This window comes from Aquarana catesbeiana, linkage group LG05 (genome assembly GCF_042186555.1).
Source record: "Aquarana catesbeiana isolate 2022-GZ linkage group LG05, ASM4218655v1, whole genome shotgun sequence".
NCBI lineage: Eukaryota > Metazoa > Chordata > Amphibia > Anura > Ranidae > Aquarana > Aquarana catesbeiana.
In genome coordinates this window covers 606718457-606735863 of record NC_133328.1, presented here as the reverse complement: position 1 = coordinate 606735863, position 17407 = coordinate 606718457, and the positions used below count along the sequence as shown (strand labels likewise).

At 45.1% G+C, this 17407-nt stretch overlaps 1 protein-coding gene across 2 annotated transcripts in view; it reads left to right on the top strand.

The window, feature by feature from the left end:
* Window positions 1-3558: 3558 nt before the first annotated feature.
* Window positions 3559-17407, top strand: part of DEPTOR (DEP domain containing MTOR interacting protein) — a 176268-nt gene continuing 162419 nt past the window's right edge. For both annotated transcript variants that reach the window (XR_012244563.1, XM_073632208.1), the window contains exons 1-2: window positions 3559-4698; window positions 8666-8753. Coding sequence is in view for 1 of the 2 variants with exons in the window: in XM_073632208.1 (XP_073488309.1) it covers window positions 8668-8753 (86 nt within the window). In the remaining variant the exon portion in view is untranslated. The remainder of the gene's footprint in view (window positions 4699-8665; window positions 8754-17407) is intronic.

Genomic DNA, 17407 nt, shown 5'->3' with positions numbered 1-17407 from the left:
TCAGTATAATCAAACACAGCTGGACTCAAATGAAGGTGTAGAACCATCTCAGGGATGATCAGAAGAAATGGACAGCACCTGAGTTATATATATGAGTGTCACAGCAAAGGGTGTGAATACTTAGGACCATGTGATATTTCAGTTTTTCTTTTTTTTTTAAATCTGCAAAAAAGTCAACAATTCTGTGTTTTTCTGTCAATATGGGGTGCCATGTGTACATTAATGAGGAAAAAAATGAACTTAAATGATTTTAGCAAATGGCTGCAATATAACAAAGAGTGGAAAATTTAAGGGGGTCTGAATACTTTTCATCCCCACTGTGTGTTTATATATATATATATATATATATATACACACACACACACACACACACACACACACACACCGCTTTTTTTCACACAGAAAAGGTGCAGGAACTCTCCCTTCCCGGCCAACTTCCTGCCCCCAACCACACCCAAACCCGCTCCCCAACCATGCCCAAACTCTACCTCCAACCACGCCTTCCTTAGGGTAGAGAAGTACAGCGGCACAAAATAATGGTAATAAGTAGAAATCCCACTTTCCCAGCTCTCCTCTCTGCACTAATCTCCCCTTTTCCAAGTTCTCCTCTCTGCACAAATTTTCCCAGTTCTCTCTGCACAAATCTCCCCCATTATCTTCTCCTCTCTGCTAAATTTGCTCCCATCTCCCCTGTCTGCATAAATCCCCCCCCTCCCCAAACACTTTCCCAGTTCTCCCCTCTGCAAAATCCGCCCCCCCCCCCCAGCTTCCCTCTCTGCTTAAATTCCCCACCCCCCAGCTCTCCTCCCTACTAACCCCCAACCTCTCCTCTCTGCTGAAATCCCCCCACCTCTCCTCCCTACTAACCCCCCACCCCAGCTCTCCTCTCTAAAATTTCCCCCGAGCTCTCTTTATTGCACAGATCCCCCCCCCCTTTCCAGTTCTCCTCTGTACAAATTTCCCAAAACCTCACTTTCACCGTTCTCTCTGTCAATGTTCATTCTTCCAAAAGCTCTTCCCCTCTTCCTTTCCCAGCTCCCTTACCTCTTCTGGAAAGCAGCCACTGCTGTATGGTAATCGCGATCTCTTTTCTTTTAAAGTCGTCACAGTAAAGTGACAACTGGAGAGCTCCGCCCATTGGAACTGTCAGAGTAGCAGCGGCAGCAGGCGGGGATGTAAGCTGCCTCTTGAATGGCCATAAGCAGGTGCAGTGCTGGGACCCGACCCAGCCCGATCGAGGGCAGGACTCACATGGGCTAGCACAGAGAAGCCGGTAGAGGAAGTAAGTTGTGCAGAAAACTTCCTCTACTGGCTATTGTGGTACATGACACATCGGAGTAGAGAGGGCTGACATAGGTGCCGGAACGGCGTTCCGCCGTGTTCCGTATACACACACACACATACACACACACACACCCAAAATGAATCAGGACCTTCTTCCTTCTTCCGATGACCCCTCTTCTATTAACTAAAGAGCTATATAGAGGAATCAGGACCTCCTTCCTTCTGCTGATGACCCCTATAGTGATAACTAAAGATCTGTATATATCTGTAAACATAATTAAATGTGAAAATCAGAGGTGTTCTGTCACATTAGCAACCATGTAAGGTCAGCAGGTTTGCTGCTGCTTTTAAAATGTAACATCTAAACAGTCCGTCGGATTTACAAATACTGTATTTAAGCACATAAGCTCCGTTTTGTGTTGAAAATAACTGAAATCTAAAACTTCGGTGGGTGTAACAAGATTTGTCTTGAATTTTTAATTTTTTTTTGCTGATCCGAAAAATGATCCGATCCGTGACTCTGTTCCGCAGAGCGATCCGATCCGTGAGTTTTTTGATCCGTTGCACCCCTACCGATGACCCCTCTAGTCATAACTAAAGATCTGTATAGAGGAATCAGGACCTCTTTCCTTCTGCTGATGATCCCTCTATTGATGCTCCTCAGAACTCCTTTTCTGTAGGTGTATTATTTTGTATTTAGAAACACTGAACTGCAGTTCTCTCTGCTTTGACCAATCTTTGAACAATGCCATATCATACTCCGCGTTACAAACCCCTCCAGGAACATCAACCCTTTTGCACACCTTTGTGTCGTCTGAAAAAAATCAGACAGACAATGTGTCAACACCAACATCTCGCATTAAAGGAAACATAACCCATTATTGCAAACGTTACAGCGGAAATCTGCCGGCTTGCATGTAACGTGGTTATATTTTGATTTCTCTTGTACCTTCCCAGTCGCCATAGAGGAACTCCCAGTTCTTCCCTCCCCCCACCTTAACTAGCCGTCTCCAAACCAAGCAAAAAAAAAAAAAAAAGCTAAAAGGGTGGAGGGGGAAGGAAGGCATAGAGCCCTGTGCAGTAACATATAGAGGAATCAAGTCCTCCTTCCTTTTGCTGATGACCCCTCTTGTGATAACTAAAGATCTGTATAGAGGAATCAGGACCTCCTTCCTCCTGCTGATGACCCCTCTGTGATAACTAAAGATGGGTGGCACAGTGGTGTAGTGAGTAGCACTCTCACCTAGCAGTAAAAAGGGTCGCTGGTTCGAATCCCAACCACGACACTACCTGCCTGGAGTTTGCATGTTCTCCCTGTGCCTGCGTGGGTTTCCTCCGGGTACTCAGGTTTCCTCCCACACTCCAAAGACATGCTGGTAGGTTAATTGGCTTCTATCTAAATTGGCCCCTAGTATATGAATGTGAGTTAGGGACCTTAGATTGTAAGCTCCTTGAGGGTAGGGACCGATGTGAATGTACAATGTATATGTAAAGCGCTGCGTAAATTGACGGCACTATATAAGTACCTGAAATAAAAATAAAATCTGTATAGAGGAATGAGGACCTCCTTCCTCCTGCTGATGATCCCTATAGTGATAACTAAAGATCTGTATAGAGGAATCAGGACCCTTTTCCTTCTGCTGATGACTGCCATAGTGATAACTAAAGATCTGTATAGAGGAATCAGGACCTCCTTCCTTCTGCTGATGACCCCTCTTGTGATAACTAAAGATCTGTATAGAGGAATCAGGACCTCCTGCTGATGACCCCTCTAGTGATAACTAAAGATCTGTATAGAGGAATCAGGACCTCTTTCCTTCTGCTGATGACCCCTATAGTGATAACTAAAGATCTATATGAGGAATCAGGACCTCCTTCCTCCTGCTGATGACCCCTCTAGTGATAACTAAAGATCTGTATAGAGGAATCAGGACCTCCTTCTTCCTACTGATGACCCCTCTAGTGATAACTAAAGATCTGTATAGAGGAATCAGGACCTCCTTCTTCCTACTGATGACCCCTCTAGTGATAACTAAAGATCTGTATAGAGGAATCAGGACCTCCTTCTTCCTACTGATGACCCCTCTAGTGATAACTAAAGATCTATATGAGGAATCAGGACCTCCTTCCTCCTGCTGATGACCTATAGTGATAACTAAAGATCTGTATAGAGGAATCAGGACCTCCTTCTTCCTACTGATGACCCCTCTAGTGATAACTAAAGATCTGTATAGAGGAATCAGGACCTCCTTCTTCCTACTGATGACCCCTCTAGTGATAACTAAAGATCTGTATAGAGGAATCAGGACCTCCTTCCTCCTGCTGATGACCCCTCTAGTGATGCTCTCCAGAATTCCTTTTCTGTAGGTGCATCATTTTGTATTTAGAAACTGTTTTCTCTGCTTTGACCAATCTTTGAACAATGCCATATGATACTCCGCGTTACAAACCCCTCCAGGAATATCAACCCTATTGCACACCTTTGTGTCATCTGCAAAAATCAGACAGACAATGTGTCAACACCAACATCTCGCATTAAAGGAAACATAACCCATTATCGCAAACGTTACAGCGGAAATCTGCCGGCTTGCATGTAACGTGGTTATATTTTGATTTCTCTTGTACCTTCGCAGTCGCCGTAGAGGAACTCCCAGTCCTTCCCTCCCCCCACTTTAACTAGCCGTCTCCAAACCAAGCAAAAAAAAAAAAAAAAAAGCTAAAAGGGTGGAGGGGGAAGGGAAGGCATAGAGCCCTGTGCAGTAACAATGTAGCTGTTCTGTCTCTCCCTGGAACTCCTGCCTGTCTCCGATGTGCTGTACACAACATGTGATCATTCAGACTAAATATTGCATGATCCTCCCCTGTGATCACTGGCTTGCAGTGATCTGAAGACTTTGGCAGCTCCATGCAGGCAGGCATATTGCACAATAGAAGCTGCAAGGAGTTGCTGTGCCAGTGCCTAGGTATCAGGGCTGGGTACAGCCAGTGGCCCCCAGAGTCCTGGTCCTGAATCGTGCATTGTGGGGCAGTTGGAGCTTGGTGGGGCAGGAGGGGCTGGGGGGGCTGGGGGTGACCCTGCATTGTGGGAGTGCAGTACTGTGCATGTGAACCAGGGAGGGGAGGGTTGGTGTGAGTTGTGATCTTTAGGAGAACTTTTTTTTTTTTTTTTCTCATCTGGTTTCAAAGTTCAGCCCAGCTGACCTCCCAACGCTGCACATCTCTACAACCCCAGTCTTGCCCTTGCAGGCACATGCGAGAGTCCCTCCTGCATTCCGTGTGCTGTCCCTGGATCACCTCTGTGCCTGGGTGCTGCCTGGGTCCTTGAGGCAGGAGGCATCAGCGAGCGTCCAGCGCAGAGACGAATAAGCCCCCTGGTGCTGCTGCGTTAGCTGCAGAGAAGATCACAAACTGCAGGTCAGTAGTTGCAGCATGTTTTTTTTAATTTATTTTTTATAATGACATAAACCATAACTACTAGTCGGCACCCAACTTCCTGTGCTCTAAGCTGTGTCTGGCTGCTACGGGATACCGTGATTTGCACGTCAATCTTGCTGTTGCGTAACCTGCGTGTTGCGTTGCTGGCGGGCGTACCTTAACGAGGGATTGTAAACAAAGCCACTCGTTCCATATGGCTGCATGTAAACGCTGTGTATAGGGCAGTGCAGAAAGCAACACTAAGCCCTCTTTCACACAGGTGCGACTTGTCATGCCATTTGACAGTTCCATGACAGTTGACACCCTATTGTCAGCAATGCAACTGTTCAAATCGGTGCAACGCTGAGGCTGGGTTCACCCTGGTGCGAACGCAGACATCGCATGGGTTTCGCACTGCATTGCTGTGCAGATCACATGCAATGTCTGTGCGATGCGAAGTCAGCCATACAAACTATATGGCTGAAATTGCGTTCGCACCAAAATGGTGCAGGACCCTTTTTTTTTTGGACTGCACTGAAAATCGGATCACACATGCGATCCAATTCCTGTACCATTTGACGGTTCGCACTTCGATCTGCGAACCGATTTGGAGGTGTCGTTAAAAGGATATCTAAAGGTTCGTTTAACTAAAAAAAAATAAATAAACATGTTATACTTACCTCCTTCGTGCCGTTGGTTTTGCACAGAGGGGCCCCGATCCTCCTCTTCTGGGGTCCCTCAGCTGCGCTCCTGGCTCCTCCTCTTCTCGAGTGCCCCGTTGGAGAGCTGCTCTCCCTGGGGGCACTGGTGCGGGCGCACTCCCGAGTCCTGCTGACACAGACAGCAGCACTCGGCTCCTGTGTCATTGGATTTGATTGACAGCAGCGGGAGCCAATGGCTGCGCTGCTATCAATCTATCTAATCAGGACCCGAGACACCAGCTGGAGCTGCTGTGCTCGTCCCCGCCGCTGGAAAGACCGGGCTCAGGTAAGTAAAAGGGGGGGCTCTGGGGGGCTGCTGCATCACATGAGGTTTTTCACCTTAAATGCATAGAATGAGGTGAAAAACCTTGAGGGTTTACAACCCCTTTAACTTTCTACTGACACCCGCAGCGGTTCGCAAAGGGCAGTGTGAACTGCCTGCGAATCATATGCGATGACGGAAAACGCACAGGAATCGTACTGGTTCCCGCACCGCATATGTGTGAACCGAGCCTAATGCTGCGTACACACGAGCGGATTTTCCGTCAGAAAAATCTTAGATGGTTTTTCAGACGGGATCCCGCTCAAGCTTGGCTCGCATACACACGGTCTCTGAACTCTCGACCGTCAAGAACGCGGTGACGTACAACACTACGACGAGCCGAGAAAATGAAGTTCAATGTTTCTGAGCATGCTTCGAATTGTTTCCGAGCATGCATACGGTCGCATTTTCCGACCAAAAGCTCTCATTGGTCTTTTGCTGGCCGAATTTCTGATCGTGTGTAGGCGGCATTACTCCACAAAAAAGGTTCCTGCACTATTTTTTTTTTTTTATGCGATTTCTGGTCCGACTTGCATAGACCGTTGTGCATAAAGTTGCACAGATGTCAGGCAAGTTGCATCGGAAATCGCACTGACCTGTGGCTTTGAAATCATGCTACCTCAAGTGAAGTAGCACAATTTGAAAGTCGCATTCAGTGTGCGAGGGGGCTAAAGCTTGGTTCAGATCTATGCGCGTTGGGAACGCACACAAAATCGCGTAATTCCCGATGTGTGGGGTGCACCACCATAGGTTGGCCTTGTGGTTTGGGGCTGCGTAATTTAAAAAAAAAAAAAAAAAAAAAGCACCGGGACTTCTTTTCACGCATTTCTCATGGGTATGACAGCCTGTTGAAATGAATGGCCCACCTTACATGCAGAAGCTGCATAGATCGGAACCTAACCTAAAGCTCGCCATACACTACTGGATTTTGGAGCGAACGTTCTCAGGACTTTCAACTTGACAAATGTTGTTCTAAACGTGTTTCTCTTTTTAACATTCAATTGTGAAATGAACAGACTTTAAATTTTAACTACGCACACTGTTCTAAAGATGTTCTCGATGGGGCACTATCCCCCCGACACAGACGATGCGGCATTATCCCCCCCGACACAGACGATGGGGCACTATCCCCCCCGACACAGACGATGGGGCACTATCCCCCCCGACACAGACGATGGGGCACTATCCCCCCCGACACAGACGATGGGGCACTATCCCCCCCTCCCCGTCACAGACGATGGGGCACTATCCCCCCCTCCCCGACACAGACGATGGGGCACTATCCCCCCCTCCCCGACACAGATGATGGGGCACTATCCCCCCCCCTCGACACAGACGATGGGGCACTATCCCCCCTCCTCGACACAGACGATGGGGCACTATCCCCCCCCTCGACACAGACGATGGGGCACTATCCCCCCCCTCGACACAGACGATGGGGCACTATCCCCCCCCCTCGACACAGACGATGGGGCACTATCCCCCCCCTCGACACAGACGATGGGGCACTATTCCTCCCATTGACACCGACGATGTCACCTGAAGCTCTAAAAAAGTACACAAGCTTCTTTTTGGGCAGATTACAGGCGGTTTTCTGCTTTTTTACCAGTGGTGACCTTTTTGACCTGTGTAAAAAACGCACTTTCCGCCTAAAACAATACACTCAGGTGTGAATGCAGCCTTACTGCAAATTATAATGTGAAAAGCTTACAGTGTGCAGTGAAATCAGATTAAACTATTTCAGTACACGAGGGGAGCCTGTACAACCAGGGTGGATGTGATTTAAATCAAGTCGATTTAAATCACTAGTAGAAAGGATTGATTTAAATCATAGTTTTTAAAGAGCAACTGTCATCTCTGTCCTGCAGCGGCTGCTCCTCCGACCCGCTGTTGTCTCACTGACAGTCCCATTCACTGGTGATGTGGCAGTGACACAACAAGGTGAGGGACGTGGTGGCAGCAGGTGAGCGGATGCCCTCTAACAGGCGCTGCCATGATGGATCTGAAATGACAGGTGCTCTTTAAATGTAATGAGTCGTTCTTGTTGGTAGTTAGAATTTTTATTATTTGAAAACAAAATGAAGGTTTCCTATTTAGGATAATAAGCTGTCAGGTTAGTAAAACAGCGATATCAGAACTGATTCGATCATACAGTTTGTAGTGTACATAGATTTGCAAAAGAACGGGATAAAGGAATATTCCTGAACTTTTTTTTATCTCATGGCTACTGCGAAATTGTGTGAATGCATCAATGCAGTGCATGCTATCTCAGCTTGCAGAGGTTGGATTCATTGAATGAGTTTACCAAAAATGTAATTATTGCAGTATATATAGCCTCATGCTACATAACCAAGCTCCATTTCATGCTTAATAAAATAAATTATTAATGTATCTTAAATAGTAAACTCTTTCAGATAAAGATTTTTACTCCAAAAGCATTTTATTAAAATAAATTTGATTAAAAAAAAATAATAATATTTGATTTTTGATTTTTTTGTTTTTTTTAATCATTGATTTTTATCCACCCTGTCTACAACTGAAGGGAAGGCCGGAGTTCAATTTGCTTTAAAGCCACACCGGAGGATTTGGTTGCCTTTAAAAAAAAAAAAGGTTTTGCAGCTTGTGGTCATCATAACTGCATCCATCAATTCTTCTTTCTTGGTTGGCCTTCCCCTTAAATTTCCCTGCATAGAATATTTTGACTCCTGTGTTAATGAATGAACAAAGATTGCCATGTATGAGCGCTTTAGAGGGTTTAGTAGTAAATGAGTGACACAGAAAGCAGCAGTGTATGCACTAAATGCAGCCATTGGGCTTGGTGTTAATGAGTGCGCGTGTAGGGAAATAAGCCTTGAATGACTGGCTAGAGACGGGTTTGGAATGCTGGGTATTGCTGGCATCTCATCAATGGCTCTTTTAATTCCTGTTTGGTTTGTCCCAGCAGAGATGGAATCAATCAGCCTAGCAGTCCTGAAGATCGCCACGGAGCGGGAGCAGAAGGGGGAAATAGACATCATCGGAGACCAGCTAAGGTGGGAGCTGACAAAATCAATCGACTTGTTAACCCGATTTTGTTTTTTTTTTATGCCCAGTTACATTTTGAGGTCAATTGTAGTAAAGAAAAACCCATGTCTGATAAAAGGTAAAGTACGTTTTTTCCAGTCGTCTCTTGCTTTGATAAATACACCAAATGTGGGCAGTCCTTTAAATTGAGCCTAGGTGTTTCCAGTGAAAGGTATTGCTAATACTACATAGTGCAAAGACATTTTACACAATTGCGCACTTTCAACCTTGTGGAACCAGTTTAGGGAAGGATGAGTTTGGTGTGGAGGAGCTCAAGTATGCACTTCCAACCTTGGGCAACTGTTTTCTGTTCCAGCATGACTGTGCCCCTGTGATCAAAGCCAACTCCATAGAGACATGGCTTGATGAGTTAGCTATGGAGGAACTTGGGTGGCCTGCACAGAGCATCAAGCTCGACCCTACTGAACACCATTGGGTTGAATTAGAAAACAGATTTTGAGCTAGATCTTCTCTTTAAACATCAGTACCTAAAGATGGAAGTTTACACTTCCAACCTTGAACTGTCTCTTTTCCAGCATGACTGTGCCCTTGTAGTTTAAGCCAGCTCCATAGAGACATGGTTTGATGAGTTAGCTGTGGAGGAACTCAAAATTGTACTTCCAACCTTGGCCAACAGTCCCTTTTCTAAAATGTCTGTACATCTGTGCTCAAAGACAGTTCAATAAAAACATTGTTTGATGTGGAGGAGCTCAAGTGTGTACTTTCAACCTTGGCCAACAGTTTTCTGCTGCAGCATGACTGTGCCCCTATGGCCAAAGCCAACTCCATAGAGACATGATTTGATGAGTTAGTTATGAAGGAACTCAAGTTTTCACTTCCAACCTTGTCCAGCAGTCTCTGTTCCAGCATGGCTAGGCATTGCTCCAAGCCAGCTCCATAGAGACGTGTTTTGATGAGTTTGAGATGGAGGAACTCAAGTATGCACTTACAACCTTGGGCCTATGGCTTTCTATTCCATCTTGACTGTGCCCTTGTGCTCCAAGCCAGCTCCATAGAGACATGGTTTGATGAGTTTGAGGTGAAGGAACTCAAGTATGCACTTACAACCTTGGGCAACAGTTTTTTGTTGAGCATTACTGTGCCCCTGTGCTCTAAGCCGACTCCATAGAGACATGGCTTGATGAGTTAGCTGTGGAGGAACTTGAGTGGCCCGCTCAAGCGCTGACCTCAACTTTACTGAACACCTTTGGGATTAGAAGACCAATTGTGAGCTAGATCTTCTCTTCCAACATCAGTACTTTATGTTGGAAATTTGCACCTATTTGCACTTCCAACCTTGGCCAACAGTCTCTGTTCCAGCACGCCTGTGCATCTGTGCTCAAAGCCAGCTCTATAGAGACAAAGTTTGAGTTCGGTGTGGAAGTGCTCAAGTATGTTCTTACAACCTTTGTCAATAGTTTTCTTATCCAGCAGGACACAAAGCCAGTTCCATAGAAACCTGGTTTGATGAGTTTGGTGTGGAGGAGCTCAAGTATGCACTTCCAACCTTGGCTAACAGTTTTCTGTTCCAGCACGACTGTGCTCCTGTGCTCAAAGCCAGCTCCATAAAGACATGGTTTGATGAGTTAGCTGTGGAGAAACACAAAATTGCACTTCCAACCTTGGCCAACAGTCTCTTTTCCAGCATGACTGCGCACCGGTGTTCAAAGTTCCAGCAGTACTCAAATCCAGTTCCATAGAGACATTGTTGATGAGTTTGGTGTGGAAGAGCTCAAGTATGCAATTCCAAGCAACAGTTTTCTGTTCCAGCACGACTGTGCCCCTGTGTACAAAGCCAGCTCCATAGAGACACGGTTTGAAGACTTTGGTGTGGAGAAACTTGAGTGCCCTGAGTAGAGCGCTGTCCTCAATCCTACCGAACACCTTTGGAATGAGTTAGACCAATTGTGAGTCAGATCTTTTCTTCTAATATCAGTACCTGACCTCACAAATGCTGTTTTGGCTAAATGAGCACAAATTCCTATAGACACACTCCAAAATGTTGTGGAAAGCCTTCCTAGAACAATGGAGCCTCAAAAGGGAAAGGGGGGATAAACTCCAGAATGGCCATTTTTGAGTTTTAAGATGGATGTGCAACAAGCTCATATAGATGTAATGGCCAAAGGCTCATGCACACGGGCCCCTCCCTCCTTGGTATTCAGGGCCAGTAGCAGATTTCTGAAAACGTTAGCACAAATGTTTTGTGCATATAGCGTTGAATACGTTTCATACGCAGGACCTTGGATGCAGATTTTTCTTTTTTTTTGTGCATGCAGCTAAACGTAGCTGCAGATTATGGAGCTATGCGCAACTGTGAGCATTGGCCCATAGCATAACTCATAGCCTTGTTCAGAACCATAAACTAAATATAATGTAAAATCTGCAATATATTTTGCACTCATATGCATGAGCCCATATGGTGTATATTGCAGGGATATGGTTAAAGTTTATCTAAAATGTTACTTTTGTATAGAATAGGAAACAATTATCACCCCCTGATGTCTATGCCACTCCTGGGGAGATTCACCCTTTCTATATCCCGACAACCATAAGAGGGGGATTTCCCTTCACTTCCCACCTCTGTAACAGGAAAAAAAAAAGGGGGAATTTCCCAAATTGGATGCAAACTGCATAGAATAAAAAGTTCCAAGCCATTTTTAAAAAAAATCATTTTACTAGCTTCTGTTCTGTAGATATTAAAAACAGGCCATTCTAAAGCACTTGCCAAGTAAGAGGTTCGGTCTTCCTTTTACGGATCACATGATCCATTCCACTGTAGACTCTAACATACAGCATTCCTTGTAAGTATCTCACGAAGAGTTAAGCTGCTAGTGCAGTAAACCGAAGGAAATGCCAAGGATGCCATATTACATTGAACAAGTTACCAGTAATATGACCTCATTCTCTGCGCAAGCTTCTAGTAGATGGTAATGACATAATTTCAGGAGCAAGGTGATGAGAATTCGTATGCCAGTAGGATGAATAGCGCTGCCAGGAGAGAAATTGTACAGTAGTTCTAGAAAATGTTGGCTGGCTGCAGATTCAAGCGAGTCGTTTTTAGTTAAACTGAACACTTTAACCTTTAATTCATGGTCACTCAGGACAGCCAGTGTGATGCAGTTTGACCTTGGAAATCTGCTGAAAAGCAAGGTGTCTCCAGTGCTAAGCGGGGTTGCTCTGCTTGATGGTAGCCTTGAAAGTGCTCGAGGGCTTTGTCCAAAAATAAAACATATAGTGTGTGTATTACCATGCTTATTACCATGCTTATAGACCAGGGATATGCAATTAGTCCAGCTGTTGCAAAACTACAAGTCCCATCATCCCTCTGCCTCTGGGTGTCATGCTTGTGAGTGTCAGAGTCTTGCTATGCCTCATGGGACTTGTAGTTCTGCAACAGCTGGAGGTCCGCTAATTGCATATCCCTGTAATAGGCTAACAATAGCTGCTAGCACCACAATTGACATATATTGTGTAATAAACCAGTGGTGCACTCAATTAAAATATGCATACACAAATGCAATTCATATAAAGTGCACAAATTGAGAGGCGATTGGATCAAGTCCCAGAAACCTATTGATTGGGTAAAAGTGTCCCAACAAGGAACCACCGAGGAGCACCCCTACATATTAACAGTCCTCATAAATGACCATTCGTGATTATCGATCCATAAACAGTGACTACCACCAACGTGACCATGTCCACCACCACAGATAGGGTGGGTATGCTTATTGAAAAATATGGACCCAAATACCATACGGCATCACAATGAGTCCCTAAAGCTGGGGTTATTTGACATCACATAGGGAAAGAATCCTCTGTGCGTTCTCCATGGGTAGATCCCAATAATCCACATTACTGGCATGGATGAACTCCACTTCATAGATTAGTTATCAGGGCCTCCACGGCCACCAGGTCATTGAGCAGGCCTCCATCCTGGCAGGAAGCGGAGTAACAGGCGCACCCTTCCCCCGTATCTCTAGCTCTCTTGCACCCTTGAGCGTCCCTAATTTGCAGTGGCCATCTTGGCTATGGGAAACGCAAAGACGGCCATCTGCTGTCTCCATGGAAAAGCAAAGACAGAAAAGTGCCTCTGAGTGAAGTGTTTTAATCGGTAATACAAAAAGTAATAAACACTTACATTTCAGTAAGTACAGGTATACTCATCAGGAAGGGCAATATCCTAAGGATGTGGCCAGTGTCAGAGGCATGTTTCCAGGAGGTACCAAATCCAGGCTGCGTGAGCCGCAAGGAGCGGGAGGGGAAGCTGGCTGTATCCTATGGGGGGAGGTAGCGAGCGGCTTCCTCTCCGGCTCCTTGTGGCTTACGCAGCCTGGATGTGGTACCTCCTGGAAACATACCTCTGACACCGGCCACATCCTTAGGATATTGCCCTTCCTGATGAGTATACCTATACTTACTGAAATGTAAGTGTTTACTACTTTTTGTATTACCGATTAAAACACTTCACTCAGAGGCGCTTTTCTGTCTTTGCTTTTCCATGTTGTTCCTGAGTTGACTTCACTCCAGAGAAGAGCATCGCTTTGTGCTTGTGATCCCATCATCCTGATCCATCTCCCCAGACCCATTACTCAGCACCTTTTACTATTGATTGGACGTTTCTTACAATTACTTGTGGACTTATTGACTTTTTTTACGATTATTGATTTGTCCTTTTAATTTTAATTATATTGATTGTGAGCTATTATAACAGTGTCCCGAGCGCCAGCATCTGTGTTTTTTTGCAGTCTCCATGTCTACTACGGGCAGAGCAATTGCAGGAGCAGGGTGATGAGAAGTCTTATGCCAATAAGATAAATATCGCTGCCAAGAGAAAAATTGTACAGTAGTTCTAGAAAATGATGGCTGGCTGCAGATTCAAGCGAGTCGCTTTTAGTAAAACTGAATAGGTTTTTAACCTTTAATTCATGGTCACTCAGGGCAGCCAGTGTGATGCAGTTTGGCCTTGGAAATCTGAGAAGAGATCGGAGAAGCAATGCGTCTCGTGCTAGGCGTGGTTGCTCTGATTGATGGTGGCCTTGAAAGTGCTTGAGGGCTTTGTCCAAAAACAAAACATGGCTGAAATTTGACCTCTTCTGCACTCTTTTTTAAAGCTAGGTTTTAGAGTAGAACTTCAGACAAATTTTTTTTTTTTTTTAAGTTTTGGATAGAGTAGGAAAGGATTAGAAACTCTGTTATGCTTTTATAGCCTTCTTAGTCCTTACTGAGGAGATCATTCACTATTTGTCCCAGTGACCTTGTCATCAGGAGGGGAAATGGGAGGGAATCCATAATGTGGTCACTGGAAAATGAATAGAGGAAATCTTTCCACAGGAATATTAAGTGAGAAGGTGCTTAAAGGAAGACCTGATTCGCTATCTACAAATTTAATCAATAGTGACTGTAAGGCTCGATTCACACTAATGCATTTTTTGATGCATTTTGCAGAATTGCAGGGAAATTTTTTAACATGGGTTCCTATGGAACATGTTCACATCAATGCATTTTTGTGCCTCTGCGTTTTTGGAAAGGGTCAGGGAATTTTTTTCCCCCAAAATGCAGCATTTTGCTTGTAATAGAATTCAATGGACCCGCATCCAAAACGCAAGTACCGCGTTTTTAACCACAAATTGCTTTTTTTAATTTCTTTTTTTTTACACTGTATATAGCCCCCAGGTCCATACCAGGCCCTTGGGTCTAGTATGGATTCAGAGGTGACCCCCATGCCAAAATTAAAAAAAAAAAAAAAACATGGCGTGGGGGTCCCCCCCAAAATCCATACCAGACCCTTATCCGAGCATGCAGCCTGGCAGGTCAGGAAAGGGAGGGGATGAGCGAATGCCCCCCCCCCCCGAACCATACCAGGCCGCATGCCCTCAACATGGGGGTAGGGTGCTTTGGGGCAGGGGGGCTCTGGGGACATGGGCCTCTCCCTGACAACCCTTGCCCGGTGGTTGTCGGGGTCTGCAGGGGGGGGTATCGGAATCTGGAAGCCCCCTTTAACAAGGGGGCCCCAGATCCTGGACCCCCCATGTGAATGAGTAGGGGGTACATTGTACCCCCTACCCATTCACCTGGAAAAAAAGTAATGTAGCGTTAACCTCCCTGGCGGTATGATTATTTCGGATTTTGTGCTAAAAGCGGTACAATTATTTTGCATGGAAATTTGGCGTTTTATATTGTAGGTCTGTAATTCTTAACAATAACACACTTAAATCTGTCCAAACAAGAGTCTAGTAGATATCCTGGGTATGATAAAGTTTGAAACACAAAAACATACATTTTAATATAATAAATAAAAATAAATAATTAAAAAAAATAATAATAATAATAATAATAAAATAAATTTCCCCACGATTCACTATCGCTCAATTCTGCAAGTGTTCTAATTTACTATCGCTGTTTTCTAGCTGGTCTAAAGCCACTTTTGACGTAAAGGGACACTTTTTGGTTGCTATGGACAATCTCCAGTTTCCAGGCAGAAAGAACAGTATATGTAATAAAAAACTGCATGCAGGGCATGGGCCAAAGCACTGGGGACAAAAGGGATGTGAAATCATTTCATACAGTACTGTAATCTGTAAGATTACAGTACTGTATGTGTTATGATTTTTACATTTTTTTGAATTTGCCGCCAGGCTCCGCCCCCGTGTGTTGCGACGCTCGCAGGGAATGGAGCCTGGCACAGAGAGGCTTCGGGAGGAGGACGGAGCTCACGGACACTGCGGGGGACATCGCAGGAACCCAGGGACAAGGTAAGTGTACCGCTCCAGGATCCTGCAATGTAATCCCGAGTGTGGCTCGGGGTTACTGCTAATGGTGCTGAATTTTAACCCCGAGCCACACTCGGGAAAACCGCCAGGGAGGTTAAAAAATACAGTAGACAGTTTTTGACAAGTCTTTTATTAAAAATCTTTTTCTTCTCCGGTCTTCCTCCATCTTCTCCCGCATCTTCATCCTCCGGTCTTCTTCTTCTGCTCCACTTTATCCGGTGTTCTTCGTCCTCTGTCGCCGCTCCCACCTACAACCCTCCTCCAATGCTGCGTCCCGCTGATCTGTCGGCACCGATGTCCTGCATGTCTTAAATAATGATGGGGGCGTGGCAATCGGATTACATCATCTGGAGGCCACACCCCCTTGTGACATCACAGACCCATCATGCCCCGGGCTGTGACGTCATAATGGGCAGGGTCACCGGATGACATCACCCGGTGACCTCGCCCTATGCCTATTTAAGTCGTTGCGCACACGGCATTACAGCGGGAACATTGGAAGAAGAGAAGAGGGAAGAAGATGATGGAGAAGACCAGGCAAGAACTAGCAAAAGAGCGGGCAAAAGAGCAGAAAAACCCAGCAGAAGGCATCGGACAGCGGGAGAAGAACCGGAGAGCGCAGAGAAGAGAGTGGAGAAGTCAGAAGAGACCCCCGGAGCTGCCTAATTACTTTTAAAGCCTGTGTAGTGTGTTTTAAATTTGACACTTTTTTTCCAGGTGAACGGGTATCCATACTAGACCCAAGGGCCTGGTATGGACCTGGGGGGGGGGACCCACGTCGGTTTTTTTCTCTTTTTTTAAATGGCAATTCTTTTTTTTTTTTACATTGAGCGGGAATCCCGCTGACAACTGATGACTCATCAGTTGTTAAGGACGTGTCGGCAGGCTTCCCAGTCCCCTCCTTAGCAACCCGCTATATACAGTGCAAAAAAAAAAAAAAAGTAACGCAAATCGCGCTAAAAACATGTGTCCAAAAACGCGGCAAGCACTGCAAAAAGCACTGCAGAAACGCTCAAAAGCAACATGAATAGATGTGAATCCTAAATCCTAGAGCCTAAAGCTGGAAACAACTTGTTTAAACCTAGTTCCCTGATGAGGGCACGTGGACACAATTTATGGTTGGAGCAGAGGAGGTTGAGGCCTGGTGCACACCTATGCAGGTTGCAGTTTGCATATTCCAGGTGCATTTTGCGTTTTTCAATACACGTTTTTGATCCATTGAAGTATATGGAACCAAAAACAAGTCCATGGCCCTTTGCATAAAATGCACAGATTTGAACGTGACTTATAAGAAACCATGTTAAATGGACTGTAGTGTGTTACTGTAAAACTGAGAATGCATAAAAAAAAAATGCATAGGTGTGAACCAGGCCTTAATCTAAAATTGTAGAGAGGATTCTTTACAGTCAGATCAGCATAAATGTAAAACTCCCTTCTCCAAGTAGTGATATCAGCTAGGAGTACTAAATTTAAAAAAACTGAAAAAAAAAAAAAAAAAAACCCAGAATATATTCTTAGAAAACAAACTGGTACACAAACACACACCGGAAAATTGTATACTCACCTTTCCATAATTTTGCTTTCCTGGTGCATCATGGCAGCATACAATGGGAACTAACTCGCCATACGGGAGGGTGGAAGAAAAATTTTGTAATCAGTAGCACAAGTATGCACCATGAATTTCCCAAATTTTACGGTCATGAGCTGGGTTCACCTATTAAAGTGTAATGAAGGTTGCCTGGGAGGACCATATTGCTGACTTGCAAATAGCCTCAGGAGACTCAGCGCTGAGCTGTCCACAGAGCTGGCACTGCCCTAGTTGAATGTGCTCTTAAAGCCGTGTACACACGAGC